Here is a 13,915-nt window from a genome sequence, read left to right on the forward strand (position 1 = left end):
AGTCATCAGCAGCTTATTCACATTATAAGATCATTATGTAAGTCATTTATGCAGCATACCGCATGTCATAAACTCTATCGTGATTTACATATTAGACTATGATGCAAGACATTCACATGTAGGGTTCCCAGGCCGATATTATATAAGTTCGGCCTGTGCTTTTAGAATAGGTGAAAGTTTGAAGTAGGCGCAAGATGCCCAGCCTCAGGGGAAAGGCTATTCTCCAGCAGTCTTCCTTCCTCTTGCCTGCACTTAACATTTTACCTCCTGCTTATGACTAATTCATGAGATGTGTGTCCAGAGACAGGTGCTTGTGAATGCAAGCTGCATTTTCAGTGCTGAAGTATCAAAATCCTCTACCATTTTCAATTAGCTGTGCCAAGATGATGTGGCAAGTTCAAACTCGCTCCTCATCCTCACATAGACGTGCAGAGAATTTCCCGCTCTGCCGCAACTTTTGCTGTTCAGGCAAAACCCACTGAGTTGCTCACAGGGAACATATCTGCTCTTAACAGCATCCAAGGGAAAGAAAATGTATTTGCTCTTAAAAGCAATGAGGGTGAAAAAAAAAACTATTTGCTCTTAATAGCATCCAGGGGGAAAGAGAGAGCAATATCATTCTTTTGTAAAGGTTTTGTGTAAAAAAAAAAAAGTGGACTATAGCCTTTTGGTTCTCAATAGTGTATAAAACTGTGTATTATTAATAAGCATCATTCATTTTCTTTAATGTGTTTTGGACTTTAATTTACTGTGCCTTTAATCTTTGGTCTACTAGAAAATGAAATAGTTCATTTGAAGACATAAAGCTTATCTAAGTTTACAAAGAAGAGCAGCTTTGTGAGGGGTGGGGGGGGGGGGGGAGTTGTACGTTTGTTCAGATTTTTACCTTAGATGCACACACCTATTGAATCAGACCTCACCAGCAAGAAAAGAGAGCGGAGATGGCATTGTCTCCTTCTGCCTCATCCTATCCAGAGTACAGACCAACAACTCTGCATTATTATAAATGAAGCATCTAGCACAATCGCCAGACACAATAGCATGACAGGGATTGGTGGGGTTTTCAAAAAGAGTTACAGGCACACAATACTGCCCAAAACACTTTGTTTCTTCCTGCAATGCGTTTCCTGTGTTGCTCGGGGGGGAAAGTATAAATAATTCAGGTTTTTCTGTATTGCATATATGAAACATACATATGTATTTACAAGTCCATGACATAGTAAAAAAAAAAAAAAAAAACAGATAAATATAGGCTTGGAAGTCTGCTCTGCATGGAACTACACCAACAACACCTTGAATAGAGAAAATGAGATCACTGTTCTGAAGCTGTGGTGCCCTGCTGTGCGTTAGTTACTTCCCTTTCACGCTGCCATCATCACCAGCTGTGCTCTCCTTATTCACCCCGGTAGCAGGTTAGCGGCACACTGGGCAATCAAGCCAATAGGTCTGTCATGAATTCTATGGTGTCCATAATATGGATACAATATGGCTTCTTCTTTATGGGAGTGAGAACCATTTCCTTACACATGTCGTCTCCTTTGCCCTTGTGTTAATCTATGCCTGTTAATCTATGCCAGTGGTAGTTAGTATAAAGATTATAGGGGAGGTTAGCTCTCCCTTGCAGACGCCTTTGTAACAGATCTCTAGATCAATCCATTATTTATCCACTATTTATTATATAACTATTATTTAATAATCATTTATTTAACTTAATTTTAGTTTATTTAACATCAAACTTTATTTTATTTGATATCTTACCCATGCCTCTGGCTGTTCATGCTCACTACTAAGGTTCAAATTTCAATGACAAAAGGTTATTGGATAATTAAAATCTACAGCGTGAATATTTTTTTATATTAATGAGAAATCCAACAATAGGAACAAACGGTTTCTTTGTGTATGTTAAAACAAGTCCGACATTAGCATTGTATACATGGTTAGTTAACTAGCTAGCTAAGTATGCTATTGCAAGTACACAACCGAAAACTGGCATGTAACTAAGCATTCTTTACATTAGAAAACAAATTCTATTTTGACAGGTTTTACACGCAAGGCATGGTGCTAAATATTAGAGCCTTTACTCTTACTTTCAGTACTTAAGTACATTTAAAGGCCAATACTTTTGAACTTTTACTCAAGTAGAGGATTAAACGGGGGACTTCTTGCACTGGAGTAATGTTTTACCTTGGGTATCTGTACTTTAACTCAAGTATGTGGTTTGTGTACTTCGTCCACTACTGGTAATGAGTAATCGTGAGGTAAAGTAATGAATAACACAGTGTATGGTCAGCAGTTTAATCTTCCCAACTTGATTCATGATCAGGATGACAGATACCCTGAACGCAATAAGGTCCGGGGAAACGTAATGAAAATAATTTCCCATCTTGGAAATTATACTATGTGTTCTAATAATGTCCTAAAATGTATCAATTATAAAAAACGTTTATGCCAATGGGTCCGACATAAAGCTGACATCAAACTTCTAACAGTGGGAGTTAAGGGTGAATATAAAAGCTCTAGTTAATGTTCTATATCTTCGTGACCTCACAGGTAAAAGAAATTTCTTTAAAAGACTGTGAGAAATGGACAATTAATGGTCTGTTTGTCCATGGTCTGACAGCAGTAATACATCTAGTCACTGGCTTAGCCATAGAAGATAATTCAGAAAGAGATACTGAGAAATATCTTCCAAAGGCACAGCAATAAAGCTAGTCTAATTAAACTACTGCTAAAACATTTGTCAAGGTGCTCAGTCAGTGTCAAACCGGTGTTTGAAGGCCACCACTAACGTGACCTGTTATGAAGCGTACGAACGATGGTGTGCTAAAATACGACAGTGACAGAGTTAAACGCGCAGGATTTCTTGGTGACGCCTGGCAGTCTTTTCAGACTGCACTGACAGCGCAGACGGCTTCATGGTTATTTTTAATCCTCTTCATGCTCATCTGTGAGCATCTCTTGCACAGATGTCCCTTCAATAGGAATAAAGTCAGCACCATCAGCAGAGCCTTGACACGCTCTCCTGACAGACATGCAGACATATGGCGATAAGGCAGGAACGCCAAGCTCGCTGCACATCGAGTAAAAGCCCCTTTGGTGGGGGTGGAAGTCCTAGTTTACCTAGCGGCTGCCTCCCTGTGCATAAATGGGCGATTGTTTGCACATGCACAAATATTTCCAAGTTTAGTTCTTAAAAGTGCATCCTGATAGTAGACGTTTTTTTTCTTTTTTAAGACACTGACTGTATACTGGGAAATTCAGGCACCTTATTTTTTAGTTTCAGATAGCCTGCAAGTATTAGGAGACATAGAAAGCTTCACATATTAACTTGTGGGTGCAGAGCTCCTGTATAGCCAAATCATTGCATTTTAAGTGACAGAAGTGACAGAAATGGTCTACGAAGCAGACTTCCAGGGGACAGCTGCATTTTACAGCATTACAAACACTGCTGCATTGATCCAACAAACCTGGATACCTGTTATATAGTCTACACAGTTCCCATCGCCAAGTGGCATGGGAGGATATTAAAAACATATCTTAAAGCATAACATGATCGTGCCGGGCTGGTGAAGTTGTGGATAGTCACTGGGCAGAGACAGCAGACAGTTTCTAGCCAGCCAGAGTTCTTCTCCCTGAACCAATTTCACTAGAGGCAAGAGGAAGGATCTTGGAGAATATGGGGCTGCATAAACAACAGAAGGTTTGTCACTCACAATAAGGAGAGGTGTAGAGGTACTCTGTCCTTCAAGACAGCTTTCTGCTGAATAATTTACAGCAGACCACAGCCATGAAAGCGAAAGTTCTTTCAGATCAAAAACCACCAGCAACTCGAACATCTTAGTCCTCACAGTAGTCGCAGACCCAGAGAAAGAACGGAACAAAAGAAGAAATATAGGGGAAAATGTCCAGGAGGTAAGAGGGAATGGATGAGAACAAAGCAGAAGAGTGGAGAGATGTAAAAGCTTGTGGTGCTGCGTGTGATTGTTCCATCCAGCCTGGTGTATGCTTCCCTTCCCTTTGGGCTGGACCAAGAGCCCAAGGACACGACAAGAAACACTTTACATGACAAAAAGTCTAACAAATGATAATGACGAGCCGTGGGACTGGGTACGCCTGTGCCCATCAGGCAGTGGCACACAGGCAAGTTTGTCAGCGGGGCAACAGGGCAGTCTTGTAAGGATTGAGAGGACAACGAGTAATCCTTTAAAATTACATTAAAGGATTATTATTCTTCTGTATCATATGTAAAGGCAATGAAATCTCCAAATGAATGTAAAGAGGAATCATAATGTATTTATGATTTACTGTCTGGCATTTGTACTAATAGATAAAGTGCATTTGTTGCATTTATCAAGATTTGGACAAGAAATATGTGTTGTCACGTTTTGTTTTTCCTGCTCAGATCATTGCTGATTATTTGAAAACACATAATTAGCTGATTAGCTGAGCCAGGTGTGTTAGAGAAACACTGAACATTATGAGACAGCTTCACTCCAGAACTGATAGTGAACACCTGATTGACATCCAGTGTTTGAATTCAGATGAATCCATAGTGAGTATGGACATTCTATTAAACAAAAGCCACGTGCCATACTGTACACATATGGCACAAACACTTCAAAGTTTAAAGTGTATACAGGTATTTGACTCAAATATGCAACATCTGATTTAATTAATTGGTGTCTCCTTTTGGGTAAGAACACTTGCTAATTAGTAAAAACAGTATGGCGTTTGGAGAAAAAAAACTCCTGCAGAGAGCATCTGAGTACTAAGCATCTTTAAAGTGCATTTAAACCAACACCTAAGACAGCAGCTGTCTCAAACACATTATGTGAGAAATCGCACACTAAAAATCATAGCATTCATTTATGGAAGCTCATATGTCAGAGTACATAATATTGGCAACATATCTGCCTTTTCTTCTATTCATGCAAGTGGACACTTCAGTGTCACTTAAGGAGCAAATACATTTTCAAAGGAACAGTCTCTTACTGTCTTAATTGTAGACTGAAAACCCACCTAAAAAACACTATTATAAGTTGCTCTGGACAGATGTATCTGCTAAATGCTGTGGATATTAATGTGAACGTGATTGCCGGGTTTCTCTAATGAGCCATAGAGCTCAGCTGATCAATTCAAGGAGCAGAACGGCCCTTTAAACCCTTACTACATTCACACAGTCCATCCCTGAGTGCTGTGTCCAGTGAAGGCATTGTAACGAGGCTCGCGCCCCGGAGCGAGAAGACGGACACAATCGCTGAGAAGAGCGAGATTTATTGAAGGGAATACCAGAATTGTCGTCGCTGAGCCAGGCAGGGTCAATAACGGGAGGGCAGTCCGAATAACAGGCGAACACGGGCATAACGACGACAGGGGAAACACGAGAACAGACAATGAATCAAAAACAAGAACACACTAAGGCCAGGTATAACGATCCAACAGATAAACGTCCAAAACAATCAAAACACCAGACAAAGGACAAGGGAGACTCAGGGGTTTATATACATGGGACAGAAAACGAGGGACAGGTGTGAACGATAATACAGGGGCGTGGTAACAAACGAGGAATCACGAAGACAAACGAGCTGGGCGGGATGAACAGGCAGGGAACACGGACATAAGGGAACCCAGAGTGGCAGCTACGAGAGGGGGCGTTGCCCTACGTGACATAATCCCCCCTCAAAGCGTGCCACTCCGGGGCACGCAAGGGCAGACAGGACAGGGACACCGACCAGGACAGGACAGGGAACTACGGCACACGGCGAGGGACAGGAACAGAAGACACAGGACAGACCAGAGGGACAGGACCGGGCAGAACAGGACATGGGACCTGGGGCATGGCAGGGACAAAGACAGGGGACATGGAGACTGGCCAGGAGCTGGGCCGGGACACGGTATGACACGGGACACAGGGGGGCAGGACAGGGCCAGGGCGAGGCACAGGAGCAGGACTGGACAGGACAGGACTGGGGACAGACATGGGAGTCGGGCCAGGGGACAGGGCAGAGGAGAACACGGAGGCAAAGACAGCATGAACAGCAGAGACGGGTACAGGCACAAGGTGGGTGACAACTTGGGGAACAGACATGGGGACGGGGACAGAGACGACACCACAGGAAACAGACACGGGAACAGGAACACAGACCTTGACAGACACAACCACGGGGACAGGGACCAAAACAAAACCAGGGACAGGACCAGGGAGCAAGGGGAACACGGGCAACGGAACATAGGAGGCACAGGGCGGAGCAGGGGGAACACAAAGTCCATGCCCAACAGGGGGCAGCACAGTCTCAAGGGCAACAGGCGGGGACCGCTGGCGGGCAGCGGGGACAGGCGGGGTCCGCTGGCGGGCAGTGGGGACAGGCGGGGTCCGCTGGCGGGCAGCGGGGACAGGCGGGGTCCGCTGGCGGGCAGCGGGAACAGGAGCCGGCAGGCAGGCAGCGGGAACAGGAGCCGGCAGGCAGGCAGCGGGAACAGGAGCCGGCAAGGACGACCCCTCCTGGGTCGCGGAGACAGGAACCGGCGTGGGTGAGACGTCCTCGGGGGGCGGAACCTCCATCGGGCTGACGTCCTCGGGGGGCGGAACCACCATCGGGCTGACGTCCTCGAGGGGCGGAACCACCATCGGGCTGACGTCACCGGGGGGCGGAACCTCCATCGGGCTGACGTCACCGGGGGGCGGAACCTCCATCGGGCTGACGTCACCGGGGGGCGTGTCCGCCATACTGACGTCACCGGGGGGCGTGTCTGCCATACTGACGTCACCGGGGGGCGTGTCCGCCATACTGACGTCACCGGGGGGCGTGTCCGCCGCGCTGACGTCATCCCAGGTCCGAGCCAGCCACTCCCGGGGTGCGTGGCTACTGCGACCCCCCAAAAAATTCTTGGGGGGCCTTCGGGGAGCGGCTTCTGGGATCAGCAGAGGGAGGTCCTCCTCCACCGGGTCCGGGTCAAGCCTGGCAGAACACACAGACACAGAAGCTCCTCGGTTGCTCTCTCTGCTGCGGCTCCGCCTCCCTTGAGGCGCCGGGAGCTCGCGGTGATCAGAGAGAGTCAACCGAGGGTTAAGCGAAAACTTGTCTGTGCGCTCAGACCGTCTGCCCGCTGCTCGCACTACAGGAGGTTTTTCCCCGTCGTGTTCGCAAAACCGGGCAGACACACAGCGCTCAGATGGAGTCTCGTCGCGAAAGCCAGTAAAAAGAGACTGCGCTTTCTTTGGTCGGCGACGAGACTTCCTTGTACCCGCAGCGCCAGGGGTATTCCTGTCTCTGGTTTGTTCGCACTGAAATACCGGAGAGTCGAACCGGATTAAACCAGCCGACATCCATTCACAGTGTTTGAACTCACCAGAGTCTCGCTCTCTCGCTGTGTCCTTGATGGGTCTGGTGTTATGTAAAGAGGCTCGCGCCCCGGAGCGAGAAGACGGACACAATCGCTGAGAAGAGCGAGATTTATTGAAGGGAATACCAGAATCGTCGTCGCTGAGCCAGGCAGGGTCAATAACGGGAGGGCAGTCCGAATAATAGGCGAACACGGGCATAACGACGACAGGGGAAACACGAGAACAGACAATGAATCAAAAACAAGAACACACTAAGGCCAGGGATAATGATCCAACAGATAAACGTCCAAAACAATCAAAACACCAGACAAAGGACAAGGGAGACTCAGGGGTTTATATACATGGGACAGAAAACGAGGGACAGGTGTGAACGATAATACAGGGGCGTGGTAACAAACGAGGAATCACGAAGACAAACGAGCTGGGCGGGATGAACAGGCAGGGAACATGGACATAAGGGAACCCAGAGTGGCAGCTACGAGAGGGGGCGTTGCCCTACGTGACAGGCATACAGCAGTTGTGGATCAAATCACAGCTTCAGCTCAAAACCACACATTGCACAGCTGGGATCAATGCCATTTCAGTTCATTTGGTGTCTGATGAGCCTGTGCAGCTGACAACCTGCCATTCACTGACACCTTTATTTTAACAGATTCCCCAAATAATGAATTCAACAAATAATTCCTTTAATTCACATGGTGAAGTAATTATCTGTGTCACTGGTGATCTACTGACTAAACTGACTGAAAAGAGATTTGATTGGAGTCCTTATGAGTGACGTTTTAAAAACATTTGAAGATGAAACACTGGCCATTGTTGTAACGCGGGGTGTACACCAGGCACACACCGCGTCAGAAAACGTAGGGAGAGGCAGACCCAAGTGCCGTATAAAGCAGGCAGGAAACAAAGCCAGCAAAGCCAAACTGTGTGCACACGAAAACATGCACACAGGCAAACAAAAACGAAACTCAAACGCGGAATAAACTCAACGCGTGAAAACGAAACTAAAAGGACGCGGAAAACTCGACGTGTAAAAATAAACAAAACCGTGAACACACGGGAGAGAAAATAACAAAGACAACGGAAAGAACGCGGAATAACTTCAACGCGTGACAAAGGAACTAAGGACGCCAGGGGAAGACTGGCAGCAGGCGAACGCCGCAACAAAACAAAAACCCTTCCCAAAATAAAAGAGTAACGGATAGGAAGAGAGATAGCTGGAGGAAAACTTGAGATGGGGCCAGTAAGCGGCGCAGGAGATAGAGACTCGAATAAGTATAGGTAAGTGAGAGATTAAGGTGGCGAGACACCTTACAACAAAATGCAACACCAGAGAAAACAGAGAAGGGCTGACAGCATACCGGCATGACCAAAACGAATCAGCAATGATCCATCTCTACAAGCTTCCTTAAGAAGCCATGGCAACAGGTAAAACAGATCATTGCTGATTGCGCCGATTAAGTCTAGGACTGACTCGGGTGCCTCTTGTGGAGGTAGAAGGCACGGCATCCGAGCCAGCCCTGACAGAGCCCCCCCCTCTAGGCCCGAGACCCCGCGGGCCCAAATGAACCGCCCTGTCGCGTCGGAAGTCGCGAATCAGGGACCGGTCAACAATGCGAGAGGCAGGAACCCAGGAACGTTCCTCGGGTCCGTAACCCGTCCAGTCGACAAGGTACTGGTCCCGTCCTCGAACGCGCCGGTGATCCAACAAACGACTGACGGTATAAACCGGACCGCCGTCAACCATGCGGGGCGCCGGTGGCGCTGGAGCCCGGGGCAAACTGCACAGGACCGGGCGGAGACGGGAGACATGAAATACCGGGTGAACTCGCATGGAAGGAGGGAGCACCAGCCGGTAAGCAACGGGATTGATGCGTCTCTCCACTTTGAAGGGCCCCAAGTAGCGAGGGGCTAGCTTCTTAGTCCCTCCCCGGACCGGGAGGTCCTTGGCGGACAACCAGACACGTTGCCCTGGGCGGAAGGACAAGGCAGGAAGACGGTGCTTGTCCGCGTGACGGCGATAACCAGCCGAGGCCGACAACAGGGCCTTACGGGCCTTGCGCCAGGCCAACTGGCACCGCCGTACCAAGGCCCCACACCCCAAACCTAGACCCATGACATCGTGGGGTCGTAACAATGACCAAGATGGCAGTGTTGCCCCGCGAGGGGGGCAATCCAGTGACAAAATCCAGGGCCACATGGGTCCACGGCCTGGACGGGATTGGGAGAGGACGCAACAGACCAGGTGGCTTAGAGTGAGAGACCTTGTTCCGAGCGCATACCCTACAGGCCGAGACGAAACTTCCCACCTCCTGTGCCATCCCGGGCCACCAGAACCTTCGTTGCAGGAGTTCAAGAGTGCGGCGGAACCCCGGATGAGCGGCAAAAGGGGAGTTGTGTCCCCAGTCCATCACTCTCTTTCTCATGTTAGGATGTACAAACAAACGACCAGGTGGTCCCCCGCTCGGGCCAGGATTGAGGGAGAGTAACCGTTTAACGGCCGCATCGACATCCCATTGGATGGGCGCTACAATTTGGAGGAAGGTATGATGGTGCTAGGCTCGGCATGTTCGGGTGGCGACTCCCACTGACGAGAGAGCGCATCAGGTTTGGTGTTTTTTGTGCCTGGTCGATAAGAGAGAGTGAAGTCAAAACGGCTAAAGAAAAGTGACCATCTAGCCTGCCTGGGGTTAAGCCATTCTTCCAATGCCAGCTTGACAGCAAGCAACTCCTTGTCTCCCACGTCGTAGTTCCGCTCAGCTGGCGTCATACGATGTGAAAAATAGGCACATGAATGCAGCTTTTCTGGGGGGTCCCGCACCGTTGGGACAGAATGGCACCCACACCGTAATCAGAGGCGTCGATCTCAACAATGAATGGCAGGTCAGGATCGGGCATACGTAGGATAGGCTCGGACGTAAACTGTTTTTTAAGCATATCAAAGGATTGTTGAGCCTCAGGAGACCACACAAAAGGACCCAGGGTTTTTTTGTGAGGTTGATGAGAGGGGCTGCCAAGGTACTGAACCCTTTAATGAACCGGCGATAAAAGTTAGCAAACCCTAGGAAGCGCTGGACCTGCCGTAGTGAGGTAGGAGATGGCCACTGGGCGACTGCCCGGATTTTGGACGGATCCATAGCCAGGGTGTTCTGAGCTATCCGGTATCCTAGAAAAGCCACCTCCCGAACATGGAAGAGGGATTTCTCTAATTTGACATACAGATGGCTTTCTAGCAGTAGTTGAAGGACCCGTCGGACATGTTTAACGTGTTCAGCCTCAGAATGACTATAGATGAGAATATCATCCAGGTAAACAAATGCGTATCTATCAAGAGCTTCCCTAAGCACTTCGTTTATAAAACGCTGAAACACTGCCGGAGCGTTCATCAGACCAAACGGCATCACCAGATATTCGTAGTGACCCGAGGGAGTGATAAAAGCGGTTTTCCACTCATCACCCTCTCGGACTCTGACTAGGTTGTATGCACTACGAAGATCTAATTTGGTGAAAATGGTGGCTTGTTGGAGTGCCTCAAAAGCCGTGGCCAAAAGGGGTAGCGGATGACGGTCTTTCACGGTCACCTTGTTCAGTCCGCGATAGTCAATGCACGGCCTTAACCCCCCGTCCTTTTTTCCCACGAAAAAGAAGCCTGCACCGGCAGGTGATGTGGAGGGCTGAATAAAACCCGCAGCGAGCGCCTCTCTTATATAGTCCTCCATAGCTCTGCGTTCCGGGGCGGCCAGTGAAAAGAGACGGCCCCTAGGGGGGCTAGCCCCGGGTAGCAGTTCTATAGCTACATCATAAGCCCTGTGAGGAGGGAGGAAGCTGGCTTTTGCTTGCTAAACACTTCACTGAGGTCATGATATTCTGTGGGAACCTGAGACAGGTTCACGGGATCTGGGAGGTGGTCGTTAGGAGAGTCAAGGGGTTTCTTCAGGCATGCCTCCTTACAGACCATTCCCCAATTCCTGATACTGCGGGAGAGCCAGTCAACCTCCGGGTTATGACACTGCAACCAGGGAAACCCTAGGATAAGACGCATACGAGGGGCACTAATGACGTAAAAAGTAATATGTTTAGTATGCCTTCCTATGTTCATCTCAATAGGTATTGTCTGTCGGGCTATTCCTCCGGAACTCAAGGCACGTCCGTCAACGGCGGCAACAGCGAGAGGCCTGTCGAGGTCAACCAAAGGTATCCCTAACTCTTTCACGAGGGAGACATCAATGAAACTAGCAGCTGCCCCTGAATCAATAAAGGCCAACATGCGTTTCTTCTCTGACCCACGCCAGGACAGAGAAACATGGACGTACAGTGCATTACCAGGAGGACTTAAAACAGAACCCGCCAAAGCCTCCTTGCCTATTAGTGGGCTAGCCCCTTTTTTCTGTAGTTCAGGGCACCTGGTGCGTTGGTGCCCCTTTCCACCACAGTACAGACACCTGCCCTCCTGGAGGCGTGCCTGTCTCTCCTGTTGAGACAGGCGTGAATGCCCTGACTGCACAGGTTGAGGATCGATGTTGACTTCATGCAAATCAGAGGCACGCATGACTTCAGCCATAGGAGTCATGTCATGACGCTGTAACTTTTTTGCACATCTACGTTCCCGACATCGGTTATCAAGGCGCACGGTGAGTGCTATCAGCGTGTCGAGATCAGCTGAGGGATCACGGAGTGCCAACTCGTCCTTAAGTTCCTCAGACAACCCTTTCTGATAAATGGACATGAGAGCTTCCGGACCCCATCGACTCTCTGAAGCCAGTGTCCTGAACTCGAGTGAGTAATCTGCCACAGACCATTTACCCTGTCGTAATCGCAACAGACGAGGACCTTTAACTCCCCCTGATGATGGGTGATAAAATGCACTCCTCATTGCATTGGAAAAATGCTCATATGTGGAACATGCCTCTGTCTGTCTTTCCCATATGGGTGTGGCCCAGGCTAATGCCTTGTCAGAGAGTAAAGCTATCACATAGGCTATCTTAGCACGTTCAGTAGGGAAGCGTGAGGGTTGCTGTTCAAATGCTAAAGTACATTGCAATAAAAAAACCCTACATCCATCAGGATCCCCCGAGTAGCGGGCTGGGGGCGGTAACAACAGTTGTCACGGAGTGAGCCGTGGCAGCAGGTGCTTCGACTGAGTTTATAGGAGGTGAATTACTCAGTGTCTGTAATGTTGCAGCCACCTTATTTAAATGCTCCATGATTTGTCGGAGCGTTTGATCATGGTTGTCTAGCATTAGCCCTTGGTTGGTGACTGCAGCTTTCAGTGGAGCTGTTACACATGAAATGGCTGGGTCCATGTTTATGGCTGATTCGTTCTGTAACGCGGGGTGTACACCAGGCACACACCGCGTCAGAAAACGTAGGGAGAGGCAGACCCAAGTGCCGTATAAAGCAGGCAGGAAATAAAGCCAGCAAAGCCAAACTGTGTGCACACGAAAACATGCACACAGGCAAACAAAAACGAAACTCAAACGCGGAATAAACTCAACGCGTGAAAACGAAACTAAAAGGACGTGGAAAACTCGACGCGTAAAAATAAACAAAACCGTGAACACACGGGAGAGAAAATAACAAAGACAACGGAAAGAACGCGGAATAACTTCAACGCGTGACAAAGGAACTAAGGACGCCAGGGGAAGACTGGCAGCAGGCGAACGCCGCAACAAAACAAAAACCCTTCCCAAAATAAAAGAGTAACGGATAGGAAGAGAGATAGCTGGAGGAAAACTTGAGATGGGGGCAGTAAGCGGCGCAGGAGATAGAGACTCGAATAAGTATAGTTAAGTGAGAGATTAAGGTGGCGAGACACCTTACAACAAAATGCAACACCAGAGAAAACAGAGAAGGGCTGACAGCGTACCGGCATGACCAAAACGAATCAGCAATGATCCGTCTCTACAAGCTTCCTTAAGAAGCCATGGCAACAGGTGAAACGGATCATTGCTGATTGCGCCAATTAAGTCTAGGACTGACTCGGGTGCCTCTTGTGGAGGTAGAAGGCACGGCATCCGAGCCAGCCCTGACAATTGTACTGTTGGTAACTCTGCATTTGTTTTGGCTTGAGTAAATAATTACGAATTTCCAATTGTGAGCTCAAGGATAAATTACATTTTATAGGGATATTTAATGCACTACTTGTTATAGTATGTTATACTTAATCTAATACAGCTCGTGTTTAATCTAATTCAACTTTGTATGAGCTGCACACAGTTGTCAAATACAAACTGAGTATGTGGCATCACTGTAGACAATAAAAAAACACAATTTAATAATATTGAAGACTGTGGTTTATATGAGTGATATAAAATAACCTGACATATTGTGCAGTACATGAAGCTAATGTAACCCCCACAGCAGAGGACAAACAGAGACACCTGGCCGCCGTCTCAGACTGCTTACCTGCGGAAGCCTCCAGTCAAAGTGATAGTGACACCTGAACCGAAACAGCTGGCAACATCTTCTATTATACAACCCACTGCTTTGGCCTCAGCTCTGCTTACCGGCTTGGAGATGTCTTCATAGTACAGGAATCCTGGGAAAAGATGAATGACAGTGCATTAATGG

At 48.1% G+C, this 13,915-nt stretch overlaps 1 protein-coding gene across 1 annotated transcript in view; it reads right to left on the bottom strand.

The window, feature by feature from the left end:
* Positions 1-13,915, bottom strand: part of dntt (deoxynucleotidyltransferase, terminal) — an 81,309-nt gene that overhangs the window by 41,641 nt on the left and 25,753 nt on the right. Inside the window, exon 7 of the mRNA XM_076975401.1 lies at positions 13,751-13,883. Within this exon, the coding sequence (XP_076831516.1) occupies positions 13,751-13,883 (133 nt within the window). The remainder of the gene's footprint in view (positions 1-13,750; positions 13,884-13,915) is intronic.

This window comes from Brachyhypopomus gauderio, chromosome 15 (genome assembly GCF_052324685.1).
Source record: "Brachyhypopomus gauderio isolate BG-103 chromosome 15, BGAUD_0.2, whole genome shotgun sequence".
Classification (NCBI taxonomy): Eukaryota; Metazoa; Chordata; class Actinopteri; order Gymnotiformes; family Hypopomidae; genus Brachyhypopomus; species Brachyhypopomus gauderio.